The sequence below is a fragment of the Amphibalanus amphitrite genome, unplaced genomic scaffold, assembly GCF_019059575.1.
Source record: "Amphibalanus amphitrite isolate SeventyFive unplaced genomic scaffold, NRLGWU_Aamphi_draft 000140F_arrow, whole genome shotgun sequence".
NCBI lineage: Eukaryota > Metazoa > Arthropoda > Thecostraca > Balanomorpha > Balanidae > Amphibalanus > Amphibalanus amphitrite.
The window spans coordinates 346,087-367,337 of record NW_024881635.1 but is presented as its reverse complement, the minus strand read 5'-3'; the positions used below and the strand labels follow the sequence as shown (position 1 = coordinate 367,337).

Genomic DNA, 21,251 nt, shown 5'->3' with positions numbered 1-21,251 from the left:
GCGTGCTGAGCGGTGCCCGCTAAGCCGCCGGCTTTGTCGGCGACAGTGTCACATTGATTGCGTGATTACGACAGTGCCGCAGTCGTAATGAGTCTGCCGGCCGTCGCCGCCTCCGGCAACTTTTACAATGGCACGTGGATCGATGGCGGCTGCCGCCGCCGCTTGTGTGCGTATGTGTGTTTGTCGAGGGTCTCTGTGTAAATGATTGCCTTCTCATGGTGAATGGCTGTAAGCGGTCGTTCGTGCATTATTAGGTTGGCGGGGTGCAGTGCGTCGACTGACGGGTGCGGGTGCCGGGTGCTGGGTGCTGGGTGCTGGGTGCTGGGTGCCGGGTGCTGGGTGCTGGGTGCCGGGTGCCGGGTGCTGGGTGCCGGGTGCTGGGTGCCGGGTGCCGGGTGCTGGGTGCCGGGTGCTGGGTGCTGGGTGCAGGGTGCCGGATGAGTGGAGTTGGGTTGATTGGGTAAGGTAAGGTGGTGCAGCTACTGAATGAAAGACTGGAGACGGTAGTTCAGCAGTTGGCCTTTACACACTGAATAATTAACCGAACTGAATGGGCCAAGTTGACTGGATTCCTGACTCGCAAAACAAAGACGAATGACTTATGTCGCAGCCGCAGGAATGTCGCAGCCCAGTTCGCCGTACCCATATCGTCGTTATCCCGTCATCGGTCGTCGGAACCAACCCAAATCTCTGTCTACATAAAACCGGGCGACATTCAACACTGCCGGCCAGCTCGTTTGAAATTCAGACGATGTAGTACAAGCGCCTCACATGTACGTTCCTGTGTACCTACACCGATCGCGATTGCATTATACAAGATCCCAGCGGACGCCGCCGGCGGGGCAGATGGCCGAGCCGGTATCTCCGACCGGCCGAGTACCGCTACAGTCCGTTACATCGCCCGATTCCATCTCTGACGCGCTGTCGCTCTTTGCAGAGCCGCTGTCACCGGACCCGGTATTTCTGGCGGCTCCAGCCAACACCACGGTGCACGAGGGAGAGATGGCCGTCCTTCAATGCCGCATACAGAGCATCTCCAAGGCGCACATCAAGGTGAGACCGCCTGCATCGTCGGCCCGACGTCGGATCGCCCTGTCCGAGCCATGAGTGCCGCAGCGACATCCCGTTTATCTTGCCCACATCCCCGGGCGGTCGGAGTGTGGACAGAGGCCCCGATCGGGTCGGATCGCCCTTCTGTTAGCCCTCCCCGCGTGCGGAGAGGAGCGGAAATTACAGCCCCGGGGCAGAGGCGCGCGTCTCGCCCCGGGGCAGATCACACTGGGCGGGTTAGTGGATTGCGCTGGTCGGCTGACTGACTGCCGGGGATCGGACGGGATACCGGCAGGATGTCGGGTGGTGGAAACAAGAGTTTATTGGAACTTTCGCGGATGGGTGGGTCGATTCAGCGGGGCTCGCTTATTGCCGCCCTGTTTGTACTGGTATTCTGGAATGCATACAGGACACTAAAACTTGAAACTTGAAAACATAGCGCTTAAGATGTCTAACTATTCTGAGAAGTTGTAGCTGTATTTATTCTTGGAAGAATTACAGGACATTAAAGCTTGAAAGCAGTCGCTGTATTTTTATCATATGTCAGCTGAAAACTGAAAGTTAAATAACTGACCGGAAGGTGTGATTGCTGGCACCTGCTGCTTCTTAGCCTAAGACTCTGACGTAAGTCCATTGTCCCTTCACGCCGCTGCAGTATAAATGACAGCTCATGCATAACTCAGGCGTAAGGCCACCCACTCGACACCATATTTGTACCTCCGCTACCCTATCGACTGTCCGGACTCCCTCCCTGAACTGACCGCCCCCTCCTCCGCTGCAGTGGGTGCGCAAGCTGGGGCCCTCCGCCACGGACGGGTTCAACCAGACGGTGATGATTGGAGACGGCCGGTACGCGGTGCTCTCCGGGGGCGCCCACACGGTCCAGGATGGCGACCGCTACCTCACCAAGCTGACCCTGCCGGCCGTCCGGCCCAGCCATGAGGGTGTCTACGTCTGTATGGCGGCTAATGAGAACGGCTTCAGCGGCCGAGAGGCGTTCCTGCACGTGGCGCCAGGTGAGCAACGGGACGGTGAGAGGGTGGTGAGCACGGAGCAGGTGGCGGTGAGAGGGTGAGAAGGACGAGTGGCTCGGCTCTAAGTAATCTACGTTCTCACATGTCATATATACCTTAGAATGTAACACTCATGACCTGTATGAACCGAACCAATAAAACCATGCAACTTGCCTGTGCAATGTGCATTGCTCAACAAATATTTCATATGGATTGGTGTGTTTAGTCGCCAAAAGTAAGTTAAGATAGGATGGATGCCATTAGATGTTTGAGAGCGCCAGAGGCCTCACGCTCTTCACCGAGCGAATGTTGATCCATTTTGAGTCACGGCCCAGCAGCGGTGCCGTGTAACAGATGGGTGCGTCCGTGCGGCTCCGGCGGCCGGCACGGATCCCGCTGATAAGCATTTTTGTGTGGCCGGGCGTGTTTCAGCACCCCAGTTCACACGAGTTGCAGGCGCCGGTCCCATTTTATAAGTGGCAAACCCATGTCATGGATGAGATAATAATGGATTGGTCACCCAGTGGCGCACCCAAGGGGGGGGCCTTGGGGCCCGGGCCCCCCCCCGCTCGGTCATAATTAGGAGGCCCCCTGAGCACCGCTTAGGGTACTTTTACACTTGACTTTCCTGCCTAACCTACTATAATTCTGCACAAGATGCACTATCTGGGCAGAGGCCAGGAGGCCCCCTCTGGTAGGCGACCCTTGATGGGCAGGAGGCCCCTTCTGGATGTGAGGCACCTTCTCACAGGAGGCCCTATCTGGGCAGGAATCAAGAGGCCCCCTCTGGCAGGAGATCCTTCATGGGCAGGAGGCCCCCGAGGCTCCCTCTGCACAGGAGGCCCCCTCTGGTAAGCGACCCTTGATGGGCAGGAGGCCCCGTCTGGCAGGGGACCTTTTATGCACAGGAGGCCCCTTCTGGATTTGAGGCACCTCTCACAAGAGGCCCTATCTGGGCAGGAATCAAGAGGCCCCCTCTGGCAGGAGATCATTCATGAGCAGGAGGCCCCCGAGGCTCGCTCTTCACAGGAGGCCCTTTCTGGACAGGAGCAGGAGGCCCCCTCTGGCAGGAAAGCCTTTATAGGCAGGAGGCCCCTCTGGCAGGACACCTTTTCTGCTTAGTAGGCCCCTTCTGCATGGGAGGCTCCCTTCTGCACAGATGGCCCTATCTGGGTGGGAGCCAGGAGGCCCCCTCTGGCAGGAAATCTTATACTGGGCAGGAGGCCCCCTCTGGCAGGAAATCTTATACTGGGCAGGAGGCCCCGAGGTTTCCTCTACTTAGGGGCCCTTTCTGGGCCGGAGTCAGGGGGCCCCTCTGGCCTCTTGCAGGAGACCCTTTCTGGGCAGGAGGCCCTCTCTGGATGGGAGTCTCTCTCTGCATAAGAGGACATATCTTGGCAGCAGTCAGGAGGCCCCCTCTGCACAAAATGTCCTATCTGGGTAGGAGCCAGGAGGCCCCCTCTGGCAGGAGATCCTATATGGGCAGGAGGCCCCGAGACTCCCTCTGCACAGGAGGCCCTTTGTGGGCAGGAGCCAGGAGGCCCCCTCTGGCAGGAGACCCTTTATGGGCAGGAGTCCCCTCTGGCAGAGGACCTTTTATGCTTAGGAGGCCCCTTCTGGATGGGACGCTCCCTTCTGCACAGAGGGCCCTATCTAGGCAGGAGCCAGGAGGCCCCATCTGGCAGGAGCTCCTTTATGGGCAGGAGACCCCGAGGCTTCCTCTGCACAGGGGGCAGGAGTCAGGAGGCCCCTCTGGCCTCTTGAACGAGACCCTTTATGCCCTCTCCTGATGGAAGGCTCCCTCTGCACAAGAGGCCCCTTCTGGCAGGACTCTCTCTGGATCCCCTCTGGAAGGAGACCGTCTCTGGGAAAGAGGCCATCTCTGGATAGGAGGCCCCTCTTCACAAGAGGTCCTATCCGGGCAGCGCCTCGCCCTGGCAGGGCATTTTTCATAACGCGGCCTGGCAGAGGGGGGGGGTCGATGCGACCCCCCTCGCGATTGGATCCTATGGCACCTAGAAATACCAAATTTGGTAGGTAGGTGGCCCTCTTAAAATCCTCGTCCCTGTGCAAATTTGGTTGCTCTAGGTCAATATTTAGGGGTTTTTGGGAGGTATAATTGTAAAAAATTTGCTAAAACAGGTCAAAAGTTTTCGCTGATAACTTTTGATCTAATTAACCCGCGCCGGGCAGGTGCTCCGCGACTTCCGCGCCGGGCCGGGGGGGGGGTGTCTGAAAACCCCCCTTCTAACTCGGCTCCTGGGTCACGTAGCGACACGCGGTAAGCGGCATTCAAAAGAGCGTCCAAAATAAGTACGAAAACACTTCAGTCATTTTTTGGGTCAGGTCAAAGGTCAGGTTACCAGAGGTCACCAAAGGTAAAATGTTGGCTATTTCAACATTTTGGAAACTGCCAACGGCTAACTCGGGAACCGATAGAGCTACAGCGCCGCGGAAAAGCGCATTCGATAGCTCTTTTGACGCTCTTTCGCCAATATGTCCTCAGATTTGACCTCAGGTCAACGGTTTAGCCTCCAGAGGGCAAAAACTCCAAAAATAGCCGTTTTTTACGAACAGTGTTTTTCGGCAATAACTTCTGACTCAAAAAAGCCACGACATTACTTTTGCCAGAATCGTGTTCCTCTTGTCAAAACGCGTCGAATGAACTATAAGTTGACCTTGAAAAGTCAACTTAAAAATTTGACCTCAGGACCTGACCGGAAAAGGTCATGTTGCATATCAGTCGATCCGCATCGTCGAGCCGAACACATCTAAGGCGTTTTCATCGCTCTATCATGCCTCTATCAGAAGTTATTAGCAAAAAACTGTTAGATACTATTCGTGACCTGAGATGACCTCGGGGACATCTCAGAACGAGGGGTCACACTCCGGGTCACAGGTGCAATTTTCGGGTTCAGTGTGTCCATTTTACCTACATCCCGATGTTTGAGAGTGTCTAGAATGGCGTTCGTGCAAAACAGACGCCTTTCAATTTTCTCCCACTGAATTATAATAGAGAGGCCGCAAAATTGACCTGACCTTAGGTCACCGATATCGAAATTCCGAGATACACGTTTAATAGGTTTTTATACACGATTTTATAGGATACACGAGATACACTGTTACTCTCATCAATCGCTGAAAGTTTCAAGGCAATCGTGCGGTCGGTGTAGCCATGACGAACATTCTAATTTGTTTCTGACCTGACCTTGAGAGACTTGGGTCTGAAATTTTCACAGCATGTGCGGAAAAGATGCACGAACAGGTGTGTTAAAAACGGCGGCGCGGAGCTGCGAAAAGCCGCCGGGGGGGGGGGTGTTCAAACACCCCCCGGCCCGGCGCGGGTTAAGATAGAGCAAAACAAAAGCACCAGTGAACTCAGCACGTCAAGGCGTGTCGAATGATATACTTTTTTTGTTTGCTTAAGTGTACTTAAAAGTGTAGGTATTAAAGTGTACTTAAGTGCACAACTTAAGTAAAACTTAAGTCTTAGGAATGGTTGAAATGCTTAATGTTGCATATTATTCGACTCAGCTGTTCAAGAGGAACAGAATGATACCATTTTGAAACCTGTTCTATTATGTGACAAGTTATCGGCACAAACGTCATTTGACCTGAGTTGACCTCATTTGACCTGAACCTTAGATAAGTACACCAAACAAAGAAACACCGAGTGACATTATGTTAAGTACTGTGGTATCAAAGAACAAAAGGGATACAACGAAGCGGACATCTCTATATTTTCCGAATAGGAGTTATTTGAATATTTTCCCATAGGCTTAACATTACGACGTAATGACCCCTAACTGACCTCAGGTCAGTGACATAAAAAACGAACTACATATTATACAGCTCGGTGAACTTAGCACATCCTGAAAGTTTGAAGGAAATCAGTCCAAAACTGTGCGTTGGACAGGTACATAAAAAAATTAAATTTGACCATAACCTTGTACCCGTTTTTCTGACATGGTGGCCTGACCCAAGGTCGACCGGACCTGAAATTTGCAGATCACATGAAAAAAGGTTGCCCCATAGGTTGTGCCAAATTTAGCGGCGTTGCGCGCCGCCAATTTTACGCTATCTTTGAAAAACCTTAGGGGGGGGGGTCGCATCGACCCCCCTGCCAGGGTGAGGGTTAAGCTTTACTAATAACGCTAAGAACGTCACCAAACATACAGAGGCCGTCAAAAAGTAAGCCATTTGGAGGCCCCCTCGATAGAGAAAAGGCCCCCTGGCAAGCGGAACACGGAGGCCCCTTTGAGCCCGGGCCCCCTCCCCTGGAAAATCCTGGGTGCGCCCCTGCATTGGTGTCTTCGCAGTTTTTGGCGACATTAAGCTCAGGCCTGCCATCTAGCGGGAGAATTATCGTAAGTTAGGAGCAAGCCGAATGAAGGCCGCTGATTAGCATTGTGACACACGGGAGTGTGGTGTAGTAGCGGGCTTGTTGTGCAATTTTTCAAAAGGTTATGTCTTCCTATGTCAGTAAAAGTGAAGAAATTAATAGATTTATGTGCAGGGTCAGTAATAAGATAAGCAGTTCCATGTTTTTTCCTCATTAAATCGTGAAACAGGGAGTTATTGGAGACTTCGCCAGCACGTGTCGTTTTCGCTATTTTTCACACGAGTCTTTAGTTGGCCTGAATCAAATAAATTGTCCGATCAAAGAACAAAACGAACGTTAAGTACTATCTATAAGTCTAATGAAAAAGTTGAACGGAATTGCTAACGTCATTGCCGCTCAATATGTCATTCAAGACGCTCTATGAAAAGGACCCAACCAGTGCTGCGTAGTCGATGAAATTTCAGTGACTTTGGCTCCAACTCCGATTCCGGTATCCAAATATCGACTCCGACTCCTCCGGGCAGAACTGTCGATTCACAGAGACTCCGACTCTGATTCCGACTCTGCAGCCCTGGTAAGTCTGTGGAGTCGATGACTTTTCGGTGACGTTCGACTCATACTCCGACTACAGCTTTTAAAAATCAACCGACTCCGAGTCGGAACTGAACCGCTGGCTCTGACTACAACTCCGCAGCCCTGGCCCAAGATAGCCGCCTAAAACAGCTTTGATGTGTGATCTTCTTCGTACAATGTTAATGTTATTTTAAACAAGGGGTGGAAAAGGGAGACGAAGCCTTCAAAAACAAGGATCTCCAGTGTCGCGGATCAATCAGCTGCTGGAACAGAAAGGCATAAACACCACGCATCTCATTTCATCGTTTTCCTAACGACTCTGCACCAATGTAAGCACTGATCAATGCAGTGCGAGCATCGATGTGACATTTGTGCACCAAGTTTGAGTGTTATCCGCCCAGCCGTTCTTGAGATATGGAAGCGGCACCCCACACGTGAGCACGTGCAGTAGCACCCTCATAGTGACACATGAAAATGCATTGGCCACTGGGTGTCTAACTATTGACAAAGTTTTACTGTAATGGGCCCAGCCAAGATTACTTTACTACTCCCAGCCAGTGCGGAGTTACTTTATGTGGAACAATTTCGACACCCCTAAGCTGGCACGTGGCACGTGCCGGAACAATTAACTAAGATGAAGAAATCGAGCGACATTCGGAGAAGAAGGAATAAGCCTACCAAATATGTATGACATATTGTCAAACTGCTGTACCATTGTGAGTAAATGACCATTGTTAAGGTCGTGCAAGCCGATGGGACTGGGCGTTTTAATACACACCGTCTTACCCTTTTTATTTTCGTTATTACCTAAATGCTGCTTGACATTTTTGGCTTTCAAGCATTTAAGACATTTTTTATCGTCTCAAGTCTAGTAAGATTACCGCCAACTCGTGGGAATATGCACTTCAAGCCAACTAACACACCACACCCACGTGTGTCATAATGCTGAGAGATGGCGTTCACTCGGCTTGCTCCTAACTTACGATAATTCTCTCGCTAGATGGCAGGCCTGATCCCAATGTCGCGGATCCCAATGTTAATTTCCACGAGACACCAATCCAGTGTTATATCATCCATGCCCATGTTATGTTCGTGTTTCCCTGAGTTATCGTCGCCGTTCGTTCCGGCTACCATGGGCGAAAGCCGGGCGGCGCGCTCAAAGTTTGGCCCACAAAAATTGCCGGAAATCTGTAACCGAGGGCGTCGGAAGAATTTGCCACGGGTCCCCGGGTCGGGCGCGGACTAAGGAGCTATCAACCGCTAGGTGGAGGCGAACTTGTGACCAAGTTTGACGGTATCGGCAACTTAATGCGGCTGTTGGGTGCGTTTAGGCCGCTGGACTGATTTACGGTTGGTGATCACGCCCCAACAAAGGACGGGGCGGACGAAGTGGCACGGCTAAATCTTCGGACCGGGGGCCCGTGCCCTGTCGGTCCTATCAGGGTCATATATTGCACGGACCATTTGTATGGCCACCCTGGCGCCTAAGTCCGGATCGATCACGGCAATTTTAGGTCATTTGTTCCCCGCCTTGTGACGCTAATGATTCGATGATAAGTGTTTCTGCTGCATTCGATGTTCTGTCATTCGTTCCTGTCACGGTTGCCGTATTCCGGTACGTTCCGGCACGGTGCCGTTCACGGTTCGTTCTGTCACCTAGCTTCCCCTTTTCCTGTTCGCAGCTCCCGCCGACTCGATGCAGGCGCTGCTGATCGCGCTGCCTGTGGTCGCGCTCGTGGGCTTCCTGCTCGGAGCCGTCTGCTGTCTGCAGCGCCGCCGTAAGGCGCTACCGCCACCTAGCGACGCCAAGCAGAAGCACTATGCGTCGAGTCTGCCGCCAGGCGGCGCGCGGCAGCACTACGTGACGCAGCGCTATGACAAAGACGGCGAGCGCTCGGTGCGGACTGTGCTCATGCCGCCGACGCCGCTACCCGTCACAGACGACGGCAGCCTGTCGTCGCGCTCGACGAACGCGCCGCCGCCGCCGCCGGCGCCGTACGACTACCGGCACTTCCGGCACCTCGACGTCGTGTAGAGACCGGTGACGGCGGCCAGCAGAGGGCCGCACTGACTCTGAGGTGGACGGGTGTGTGTGGACGCCGCCGGGCGAGGCGAAAAGACGCTAACGGCCGGGACGTGACGAGTGCGTGGTGCCGAGGAGTGCGTGCTGAGTGATGGATGTTGTTTACCGCCGCGGTGCCGAGTGATGACTGTTTTGTACCCTGACTGTGTTGTCGTTCGAGATGTTCGGTACTGGTGTTGTGCGCTGTATAGTTAAACGGGCCGAGACGTGTAGCCTCTGCCTGGGCGCCGTCGGAGGGCGCGAGCTTTGTATCTAGTCATGTGTCCGTGCGGGGAGGGCTGTGGGTGGGATGAGGGAGGGAGGGAGGTCAGAAGCTACCGGCACTTGTGTCAATACGCTGTCGCGACCCGCCGGCGCTCGCGTTATAATCGATGTTAATCGTTTCACGCAATCGCTGGTACAGCAACAACTTTTATTTATAGCATTCCTCGGAGAGCACAGTAATATACAGATTTATAGGTGATTTAGTGTGTGTATCATCGAAGCATCATTAAGCGGGGAAGGACGCCCGCGCGACTGATAACTGTATCACATCCCGAGTTGACCCCTCCCAACACGCCTAGTTACGCTCAGCGCCGGACACACGCGCACGTTCACACGGCGAACACACGCGCACAGACACACAGATTCGCGCACACGCCAGAAACAGCAATCACAGGAGGTCGAGAGCCGGCGCCGGCCGGGACGGACGGCGCCGCGCCGGCTCCCGCTATCAGTCGTCTTCAGAAGGCGGGGCTCACGACAGCAACTCTCACGCGCGGCGAAATTCGCTCCACACCCAGTCCCGGGCGAGGGCCGCGCCCCTCCCTCACCTGGGATCGGTGACTCCTTAGAGGGTGTCGTCAGAAAGAAGCCAGGTTAGTCGTCTCGCGCCGGTCCCTCGGCGGTCCAGTCGGCCGGTCTGGTCGGACTAGCACAGAGGGCGCCGCGCGCAGTGCCCAGAGGCCGGCAGGGTCGCCCTCGCCGCCCCCGCAGCTGGCGGCAGCTCATACGGCTGGTTGTGCGTCAGGATACTGCGCGTCGCTCGCGATTCGCCGCACGCACACGCACTCACAGGCACTACAGCGCAGCCGAGCGACTGAGCTGGCGCCCGGCTCCGGACGCCGGTACACCGCGGCACCGCGGCCCTCGGCAGAGCACAGCATACCGGGCCGTCTGAGCCGCGGCGCGCGGCTGGACCGGCCCGCTCCGCCCGTCTCCGTGCCGCGCTGACTCCTCTGCGGCCGGTCCGGGCGGCCGGCCGGCTCCGCAGAGACGGCGGCGGCAGACAGAGACGGCGCGCACCCTGAGCGGTACCCGACGCCAGGCTAATGGGCGGACGGCTCGGCCGGCCTGCCGTCCACAGCAGCGGCGGCGGCGGCCGGCCGCGGCGGCTTTCTCTGACCGCGCACCCCGGCCACCACGCCCACCGGGTGGTGCACCAGGCCCGAGGCGCGCAGCTGCGGCGCGCCGCGGCCCGGTCGCGCCGCCGGCAGACGCGACGACACGGCGGCCGGCCGGCCCGCCGCCGCCGCTGCTCCGGCCGGAGGGCCGGCGGACGGCGGCGTCACGCGAGCCGGCGGGCCTGCAGCGGCGGCGGCGGCGGCCGCAGGTCGGGCGTCCCGCCCCTTCTGACCGGCCGGCTGGCTGGTAACTACAGAGCTGGGAGCCGGGGAGGCCGCGCCGACAGCCGCCGCCGGACGGCCGCTCGATTCACATATCGACGTCGAGTCCATGGAGTCAATAAGGGTGGACAGAATCACCTCCTGAAACAACGGACAGCGCCAGGAGTGTCAAATCGCTCCTGTACGCATCATTGCTGATATCGGCATCACAACATTTTGGAACTCAACTGAAGTAAACTGAGAAGAGCACAACAGTAGGCATAGCTAAGCTCAACTCGTGCAGTAAAAAGCCATGTTCCTATTGACATCAAACTTGGAATAAAAAGGCTGGGAGCAAAACAAAAACCGAATGAATATTTGGTCCAGACAAAGCGTTGTCGTTAACTTATTACAAATAGTCGAACAAGCACAGCTGCTACTCTAAGCGTTACCGACCGCCGAGCAACCATTTCTAAAAAGAACAATCATCAAATATTTGCTCAGAAACACGAAAAACAGTAGCTATCTCTTATAGTTGACAGGTTTACTTCCCTTTTATCAAGATGACTTTTTAAAACCGAATTATTCCATCAATGATCAAAACGTTGGGGAACAGTGGTCCGTAAAACCTATCAAAGAGCGATCGACTTCAGAAACCTATGACCTTTCTGGAGCAGGAAATCAAAACGACGGCTCGTTTCATTTGTGAATAGCCCTAACTAAGACGGCTTGGGTGGTGTGCCACGTAGGAACGTGCACGTGGCACGTGCCGACGGGATCGGACACGTGCAGGGCACTTTTAAAAATCACGTCATGTGTGAAGTTTGTTGCTGGGTCCCGTTGTCGGGGAGGGCCGTGGTCTACGAGTAGTTTCAGGAAATTTACTTTTGATGTGTTGTAGGGTGAGCTTCTCAGACACAAGGAGCTACAAACTGAAATACAAGCACCACACGCCCGAGTCTATATGATCAGGCCCAGTACCTCTTTACGGTCCCCTCACCTGTACAAAGGCGCTACGATCGGCTCTGTTCATTTGACGGCCGGCCAGCTCCGAGTCATCCTCGTCCAGAATACTGTCAACAGAGACCCGCCACCGGTCAGCATCGTCCACCGGCCGTGAAGACCGGCGCCAAACGGTGCCAATAGCCGCACGAATCACCGTCTGGATAGCGAGATAAGGCAGAGCGAATCACCTGACACCGTCTGGAGTCAGCCGTAATAAGCTTACAAGATACTTTTCACTGCAACAGGGGGTACATTGGCAGTGAAACTGTACTCAGACACAAGCCCTGTACGACCGTATGGCACCCACCTAGCCAGCAGAAACTGGGGTCCGTCGGCGGCGGTGGCCCCTCCGGCTCCGGAGGCGGCGGCACCCGCCTCCTGGCGGCGCGGCGCGGCAGCGGCGGCGGCCTCCGTGGCGGGCGCGGCCGTCGTGCTGCCGTCGGCCGAGCCGCCCGCCGTCGCCGGCTGACGGCGCGCGGGCCGATCGCCGCGCTGACGCACCGCCTGCGCCTGCCGCGGGGGAGACCGGTCAGAGACGTCGGGGTAAGTCAGACAGGGAGCCGTACACAACAGAAAGTGAGCTAGTCTGAGCAGAGGCAATGGTACTGAAACACTTATTATCATTGACCATTAAATGAAAATAGCGCGATATGCAAGTGTTAGGTGAGGTCCAAAAAGATACAAAACAGATCAACAACAGCCCTTCAATCATGCCAAATTAAAGTATCCCACGCTAAACAAAAATAGACGACACCAAAGCAGGCTGCATTCGTCAAACACGCTCAATTTGCCTCCAGCCGTCTAATGAGATCTCTCCTTGCCCTGCCCCACTGCAGCCCCGTGCGATCCGCTGACCTGCAGCTGCTGCAGCCGGGAGGCGGTACCCGTGCCGATGGCGCCCACACTGGGGCCGCCAGAGACCAGCGTGGCGGCGCGACGCACGCCAGACAGCTGAGACAGGAGCTCCGTGATCGGGTCCATCGACTCCCTGCGAACACAGCGGGGGAGTGGTGAGCGGGGCGCAGATACACGCACAAACATGGGCATACAGACGGACACAGACCGACCATTACAGCATAAAATAGAATGAACAGTAAATTGGAACGTGGAGCGTACCACAACAGTAAGCCTCTAAACCACAACGCTGAGCTGATGATGCTTTGACAAATGAAGTACATGAGCACCGTATATCCATCACCTACATATTTTTTTCGTGTAGCGAAAAAAAAGAAAGGTATCGCAGAGCTTCCTTGGGCACTGGAACAAAAAAATATCAGCAAAAGCGCTTGATCTTAGCCCTGGAACATAACTGGCAATCGTGCAAATCGCGTCTCAGCACATCCAATTGGAATGCATGACATATTTTCAGCCCCCAACTCATAGCGCATTGAGCTGCAAGTTTAGATCGGAAAATATGTCATGTACTCCAATGAGAGGTGTTGAGACGCGCTTTGCACACTTCAAAGCTAGGTTCCAGGCTAAAGAGAGAAGCGTTCGATATGACACAGTCCTAGCCAGCACCGTTCCCACCCAGGCGCCCAGTTCCTCCACTCACTCCCACCTGAAGTGAGCCGTGTTGAAGCGCCGGATGCGCGGTGCGCCGCCCGCCTGAGCCGGGTGCGGTACGCGGCGCGCCGACTGGCGGCCGGCCGGCGCCGGCTCGTCTCCGAACGAGATGAGATCGCGAGCCGAGAGGCCGCCGCCGCCGCCGCCGCCGCGGTGGTGGTCCACAGTCAGGTGGGTGGGCAGGTCCTCGGTGACGTGATTCGGCTCTCCGCTCGGTACAGAGGCGCACACGGGACACACCTGCGGAGAGGGGTGCCGTCAGATGCCTGGGGGAGACGCCGGGAGTGATACGGGCGCACATGTGGGGAGACGAGGACGGTTGAGGTCAGACACATGAAGTAGGAACGCGGCTACACGCCTGAGGAGGGAGGATGTGGTTAGATGCCTGAGAAGGGGAGATACGGTAATACACCTGCAGGAGACGGGGAGACATGGTCCCCGATATGAGAAGGGGTGGAAAGACACGGTCACAACACACACATCAGACATAGCTGGGAGAAAGGGGGTCACAAGGTCACATACTATGTAGAGAGATGGCGAGACGCGGTATAACTGAGAAGACGGGAAGAGATACGATCGCTCATGGACTCAGCTGGGAGACAGGAATTGGGTCACGCTTGAGGATACAAGGTCACAAAATGGACACACCCCGTCGATAAAACAAGCATTGGGGATAAACAACATTTATGTGGTGGCACACGTAAGCCCGCACACAGGGTCAGCATATACCATGCATTTTTAGACGGTGTTCAAGGTAAGCAGAGGTCCATAACTAACAGTTTGTGCAGAAACAGCATAATGCGTTTAATCCTCTACGATCGAAATGGCAAACCATCTCCTTCCAATTCTTAATTTCAACGGCCATGGCATTTTCCACGTCTCGATAAAACTAATAACCTCCCACTCGTCAGACATACATAAATAACAGCCCGAAAATTCCCCAGCTAAAGAAACAAGAGTGCATAATGTACCACCATCATTCGATGCCATCACTAGCACGCTAGATCTAAATATATCACCTAATTAAAAACGAGACACCCGACCATGGTGTGAGACTGGTTTCCGAGGAACAAGTGTTTCGCAGTTGAAGATATCATCAGTTTCCCACAAAACAGCCAGCAAACAAGTAAGAATAGTCGTGAGCTGACCATAAATTGAACTACAGCTAAGGAACCAGACGGCAGACATAAATAACGAAGACACTCGCGGCACTTTTCCTAAATATTGACCATGCCCAGGCGATGCTAGAGATCAATCAAAATGACGAGCCAATACTTCATGTCAGTATGACTCCATGAGCTGTACTCCGCTGGGCAGGTGATTATTAAAAACCGACAATATCAAAGAGTCATTTAAAAGTTGTCACTATTTCGAGGGCGTGTTAGCTATATACACAACTACGATTATGTAAAGTTGTCCCGGAAACCAGGTTGGGTTTTCAATAGAAAAACACGATTCAAACCAATAGTGCTTTTAACTTTTAAACACAAAGCTTTGGTCAAAAGTAAAACGTGAAAATCAAAGTGAGGAATAAATGAATTTATTTCCGAAAAATTTTCAAAGTTGTTTTGTGGTAAATGTATTATATTGAAAATGAAACACGAGAAGAAATACAATGCTTGGTCCTAGTGTCAATCATGTATTTCATACGACGTGTATTTATTCATGTTTAGGACACTGCCGAATTAAACGTAAATGACATGACACAGAATACCAACTCCACATAAACATAACGTGATAACACGAAGCCAGTTGCAGCGAATAACCTTGCAAATACATCAGACCTATCCAGAACAGTGCAGCGGGACAGTCCCGTCCCTATCTGGCCGGTCGCGCCGCCGGCCCCCAGCCCGCATACATCACTGTCGGCGACTGCAGTCGGGACACCGGACGTCACCACCGCCGTGTCACACCCGGCCGTCACGGCACCCACTAACCAGCGTCACGTCCCGTCACGCCGCCCGCCGTGAGCCGGAGCCGTGACCGGCGGTCCGGCCCGGTCGCCCGGTCTGTCCGCCGCCACTGACATCCTCGGCCGCTGTCCGCCGGCCAACTTGGGCCCGGCCCCCGGCCCTGCCAACGGACCAGCTGCCGACGGGCGGGCGAGCCTGCCAACGGGGCCCCACCGACCCGTCACCGGCCGCCGACACCGGCCGTCACCGGACGACGAGACGGTCGTCACCGGACGAGACGGCCGAAACACCACCACCAAACGACACCGGGTGACGAGCAGCCCGAGATAACCACCAGTCACCGACACCGACCTACAACGGGTAACGGGCGACCCGAGATACACCACTTGCCATCACTGACTATCACCGGGCGATGAGCGACCCGACATATAACCGACATAACCGACAGTCATCGGCCAATCAACGGCCGTCACCAGTCAACCAAGATCGACCAGTCTCCGCTATATCGGAGCATGGCTAAGGATGCCACCACCAGAAGCCTGACAAACCCCAGTGAGCCGGCAACACCAGGTAGCCGTCAACGCCAGAGGGTTGGATAATGGAAACTACCCGAATGTCGGCAATGCCAGAGGTCCGGGATTGGTGGGAAGTGAGTGGAAGCAATCCCTCCTTCGCAGGTCCAGCACTGATCGGCTGAGTGTATACCAGATGCCGGAAAAAACAAGGTCCCGGAACAGCTATACTGAGACTGGAAAACGTGGCCTGACGACATCCATCAGACACTGAGACTCGGAGACTGACATAACATTTTGTTCTACTGTCCATTTCCGAGTGGTTAGCTGCCTGGCAGTAACTACCCTTTCTCATTGTCATAATGGAAGACGCTACAGATGCAATTGGCTCGGTATAGAGCTACATAGATATGAATATCCACATGAAGGTGGGTAGTTCAACGAACAAACAAATAAAAATGGCCATTCAATCAACCCCACGGACTTAGCTAATGAAAACTATCCCAGATATCACCGTACTTGGTCCACACATTTCGTCTCGTTTCTATCCAAAGAGGGAAAAAAATAATCAAAACTATAGTATATGCCTCTATATCAAATATAGCCTCACTCACAATCAAGCAGTTATCGCAGACCAGTGATATTAGTGACTGAGTCACTGAAGTATCTGCGAGTACCAGCGCAGCCAATCTTCACAATACTTTCCCGAACAGTCGATATAAAAACTTTTCTGTTATCTAAATGGTCAAATGTTGATAAGTCGAATATGCCTTCACTTGAGGCAAACTACATGCAGATGGAAACTAGATTACAGCAAAATAAGTCGATCACAACACGGTGGTTTCGCTACGTAAAGCCGGCGCCGCATTCCACAGTGTTAAGCAATAAGCGGTCAATAGGTACATGAGTCATGGATAAACACGTGCCGTGCAGCCGAGAAGTGGCGCCAGCTGATCACTGCATGCAGATGGCGTTTCAACACACTTTCACAACCGTCTACTCTTTCTCTCTTGCCGAACAACAACGGATTCCACGCTAGATAAGAGAAGACCAGCATAGGTACACGGCATGCACTCAAAATAAGTCATATTCGTACGTAGCACGCTAGCACATATGTTCGCAAATCAGGGAGGCCACACTTCAATCACGTGAGATGACATGTGAAATGTCACTTGGACCGTACCAAAGATGCACTATTAGCATCGTACCCATGTTTAACAAATCGCAGCTCTCTCCAAGAATGCCAAAAATACCCCGCAAACCAAGCAAACCAAGTGCGCATCGCTGCTGACCACAACGCAGCGTCGTGTTAAAACCCAGTGCCGACATGCGCAGTACCGCAAACTTGGCCACTGGACGTCCTTTCTCCGTGTTCCCCGTTGAACTCATCTCCCCACAACTGACTCGACCCATTAACCCCACAGTCCTCCCTTTTCCCAGTCCTCCGAGCCCCGGCTCCTCACAACGGACTCAACCCAGCCCTATCGACCTCCCTTCTCCGTGTCCCCTCCGAGCCCAGCTCCCACAACCGACTCAGCCCAGCCCTATCGACCTCCCCTTTCCCAGTCCCTGTTGAGCCCAACTCCCTACACCTGACTCGTCCCCTCCCTCTGTACTTTCCTTTCCCGAGTTCCCTCCCAACCTCTCTCCCATACTCACCACTTGTGTGACGGAGTCAGAGTGCTGAGCGCTGACGTGGTCGGCCAGTGTCGTCTCTGTGAAGCCCATCCGGCCACAGTGCGGACATACAAACGAGCGCGGTTGTTCCAGAGGCAGCGCCTCGCCGCCGTACAGTACCTCTGTGAGCGGACAGACACACATGACGAGTCAGCGTGAAAAAAAGTTGACGGGTACAATGTGTTTGAAGGATGGATAGATTTACACAGCGATAGTGTGGCAAAGCGAGCTACAATGTAACGAAAATGAAGACACATACCTACACGCGTCATCGAAAAAAAAAAACTGGACGAAGGTCAGCAAGGACGACTGGATAAACTCCTTAAAAAAATACACCAAACGTCCTAAAAAAAAAGACGCAATACGCAAATACCAGGATTATAAGCGGAAGCACTTGATCTAAGAGAGCAGTGTTCGATAGACACAACCAGTGCCCCCCCCCCACACACACACACGCCGTGATAGCCTCAACCAATCCTTGATTGAGTGGTGCAAGGTAAAACCCGACGGACACTCCAAGACGAGCAGCACCTCTTTCTAACACCTCTCCTCTCCCCTCCAGCGTCTCTGCCTGTCCCATCCTCTCCCCCTGTCTCACCGGCATCTGTCCGGGTGAGGATGCCCAGTACCCTACCCCACCACCCCTCCTACCCAGCGTCTCTGCCCATTCTGCCCTCTCTCCCTGTCTCACCGGCATCTGTCCGGGTGAGGATGCCCAGTACCTACCCCACCAATTATATCCTCTCCTCTCCAGCGTCTCTGCTCGTTCTGCCCTCTCCCCCTGTCTCACCGGCATCTGTCCGGGTGAGGATGCACTGCATCGGATGGTCGGCCGTGTGGCGCGTGGTCGTGGAGCCGGCCTCGTGGCAGCCGGCGCACAGGTCGTAGTCGTAGCAGATCAGACACTTGTAGCGCCGGCCGCGGAAGTTACTCCGCAGACACGCGTCGCAGCTGACACCTGCCGCGGACGGTCAGCGGTTAGTGCGTACAAATGGTGTCATAGTGGTGGTGCTACTTAAAGCCAGGTATTGTGAAGCATGAGAACAGTATAATGACAAAGAAAGGGGACAAAATTTGAAGAAAACTAAATTTCTTCTACCTTTTGTTTCAAAGTGAGGGAACATACATTTTTTGACTGCATGTGATCCAAACCAAATACAAGTCATAAATATACTTTAATAATCAAAGCTTGGAGCAATCATCAGTCAGTACATCAGGCTGATCACATTATGTTAAGCATATAACCTCTGCATAAAAGCACAAAAGATATCCCCGTAATTAGTTTTGACATCACCAGTAATGCTACATAAATTCCCCACATACACACGTCACATAAGACCTGGAATCTACATTCCTTGTCCCCCAGGCCACACATTGAGCCATTAGGTAGGTACACCAGCAGTACCACGTTGCGTTTCCTGATTAATTTTGTCACATGACAGTACTTCAGAGGCAGAGGGGACACCAGACACCGCATCCGACGGCCGTCTGTGGACTGTGATAGCATCACCAATGGCCTAGCTCCCCCCTCCCCTGCCCCTAACCTTCAAAACCTCTGTTGTCTCTAATGTGAGGTTGACAGGGTTTAATGCCCCAATTCAGGTTGTATCAGACCTGAACTGGTATTTCAAGCTTCGTTTAAAACTGAGCCCCATCGATTAAGGCTATTTATATAAGAAGCTTGTTGAAACAGATGTAATTACACACCACCTGAACTGTTAACTTTGTGTTAGAAGTGAGCCCCAAACAAACACTCATGGATTCAATGATATACCTTTGTTATCTTGTGCCTGCTGAGGCAATATAGAATAAGACATAAGTGGCTAGGGAAAGATATGAGATGTTTCAAAGACTCCTCCCACCCCAAATCCCAATAAGTTAAAAATGAAGTGAATATAGCTTGTAGTGTTACAGGAATGTTCATATTGACAAACTGATTTTTGTTGGTTTAGATTCATCACATCTTTAAAAAAGTGACTTCAAATGTCAACCAGGCATCATATTTCACAAAAGAGCAGCTCTTCATGACCATTCACAGAAACAATAGTTATCTAAGCCCTGTGTTATTTACTTCAAAGCTAAGTACATATAGGTTGTCACACCTGCATGACCTACTTCTCAGTGATAAAATTGTTCTTATTTAGCTATCAATTTTCAAAACAAAATAAAAATTTTGAGGTAAGCATTAAAAGTTTACAAATACTACAATCACACAAGCTAGTTGCTTAGAATAAAGAACATTAGTGAGCACACATCTTGTAAAATGTGATAGCATTTGACTAATGATTTCTACTGTTTCCTGTTCTGTAGCACTAATAAATAGTATACCTCTTATACATTTCAAAAATTGAGTAAGGAATGAACACTTAAAATCTTTGCGGACCCAGCTTTCAACATAAGCTCTATTAAGCTGGAAATTTTTCAGTCTAATAACACCTCTTAGTTATGAAAGCCTGGTAATGCCACACAGCTTCCAACATGAGACACAGTGAGATGGTAGGCATTCAAATGCCTTCTATATAAAGCACACTGCTTGAATAAAAAAAAACAAGAGAATTTATTATAATCTCAAAAGGAAATTTTTAGTACCAAGTTATAATGTGTAACCTGCTGCCCTGGTAACTAAAAATGGAGTGGCAATGTCCTCTGAGCTAGGGCCTAGAGGGTGGCTTGGGAGTTGGGGCTAACTTCATCTGCCACCTATTTCAGTTCTTATATCACTCGAATGAACAATAGTCAGTGGCTGCAGTGGCAGCTAGGTTGGTGAGCAGGTCAAACCATTTTCAGCTATGCATGTATTTGAGCAAATAACTGACATGATCTAATTTTACAGCTTTTGTAGGTAAATGGAAGGAAGTTGGATTAAAAAAACAGTTAAACTTAACAAGTCATATCATTCTTTAGTTATTGGATAGAATATATTACTATTATTGCTTTACATTTTCTCTACAAAGTCGGTAAAATGCCCACAATTTAAATACAGAAGACCACAATCCACAAAAGCACTGCTAAGATTCATTCACACTATCTGCATCAATAGCAAAGTAGGTATTAAATGAAAAAATTACAGAAGACAAACATTTTCAGTGCACAAAGGAAGTGATGTACATAACTAACAGTTTGATCACATGAATAGGCATTTGATAGTGATGGAAAAGTATGCTATCTTCAAAATAATGCTGATAATAATCAGAGATCACACTGCGCAACAAAGCACCACACGGCACACTCTCGCATGAAATAAATTGTCCTTACCTTCATGCCGAGACATTCCTCTGTCAGTTTTTGCCACCAGAAATGGCATAAATTACCACTATTTATAGAAAATCAGCAAACCATATGCTTAAAGCATATTTGAGACAGAATAATCTTGGTAATTACAGTGATAACAATGCAAAATAAAAGAACGAATTGACACCGAAGTTGAAGTAACAACAACTCGTCAGCTTGATGCGACTACCAGTTTGGGTGATTCTTGGATGAACAGCACCTCCACAAAGAGACAGCAGCCAATACTTCACTCAAATTACGTATATAGCCCGGCACATTGAATATTTAGTCCCATAAGATCCCCGAAAATGTTTTTCAGCAAATTCTTGCACTCTCCCCGCAGTCTGTTTTTCTCTGTGTTGTGTGCGCAAATCTCCCAAAAATAAGCAATACTTCGCGCCACAATTGCCTTAGTAAAATGCTGCCATATATCGAGAGATGTGCATTTCATGAAGGAAATTCCAGAAATGATGACCGGCCAGCAAATCGCACGAGACAAAATAACATGGGATTCTATTCTATGGATATGCGGTATGCCCGGTATGCCCTAATACGGCTCGGATTAATTTCTATAATCAAGATATATTACGCTTTAACCCGCGCCGTGCTGGGTAGGGGGGGAGGGGGGCGTGAAAAAGCCCCCTCCCTCGGCCCTCCTCAGATT

At 52.1% G+C, this 21,251-nt stretch overlaps 2 protein-coding genes across 3 annotated transcripts in view; one reads left to right on the top strand and one right to left on the bottom strand.

Annotated features, from left to right (window-relative positions):
- Positions 1-9,524, top strand: part of LOC122382477 (fibroblast growth factor receptor-like 1) — a 60,228-nt gene extending 50,704 nt beyond the window's left edge. For both annotated transcript variants that reach the window (XM_043367852.1, XM_043367853.1), the window contains exons 6-8: positions 938-1,053; positions 1,832-2,066; positions 8,661-9,524. In XM_043367852.1, coding sequence (XP_043223787.1) covers positions 938-1,053; positions 1,832-2,066; positions 8,661-9,013 — 704 coding nt within the window. In that variant the 3' untranslated portion in view covers positions 9,014-9,524. The remainder of the gene's footprint in view (positions 1-937; positions 1,054-1,831; positions 2,067-8,660) is intronic.
- Positions 9,525-9,903: 379 nt separating this feature from the next.
- On the bottom strand, positions 9,904-20,957 carry LOC122382493 (E3 ubiquitin-protein ligase KCMF1-like). Its single transcript, XM_043367884.1, has 9 exons — positions 20,573-20,957; positions 18,108-18,275; positions 17,300-17,439; positions 13,211-13,455; positions 12,505-12,637; positions 11,957-12,159; positions 11,645-11,717; positions 10,601-10,806; positions 9,904-10,036 (listed from the first exon to the last, which is right to left on the bottom strand). Exons 1-9 carry the CDS (start codon positions 20,619-20,621, stop codon positions 9,904-9,906), a joined length of 1,350 nt encoding a protein of 449 aa, XP_043223819.1. The 5' UTR covers positions 20,622-20,957.
- Between the last annotated feature and the right edge of the window lie 294 nt (positions 20,958-21,251).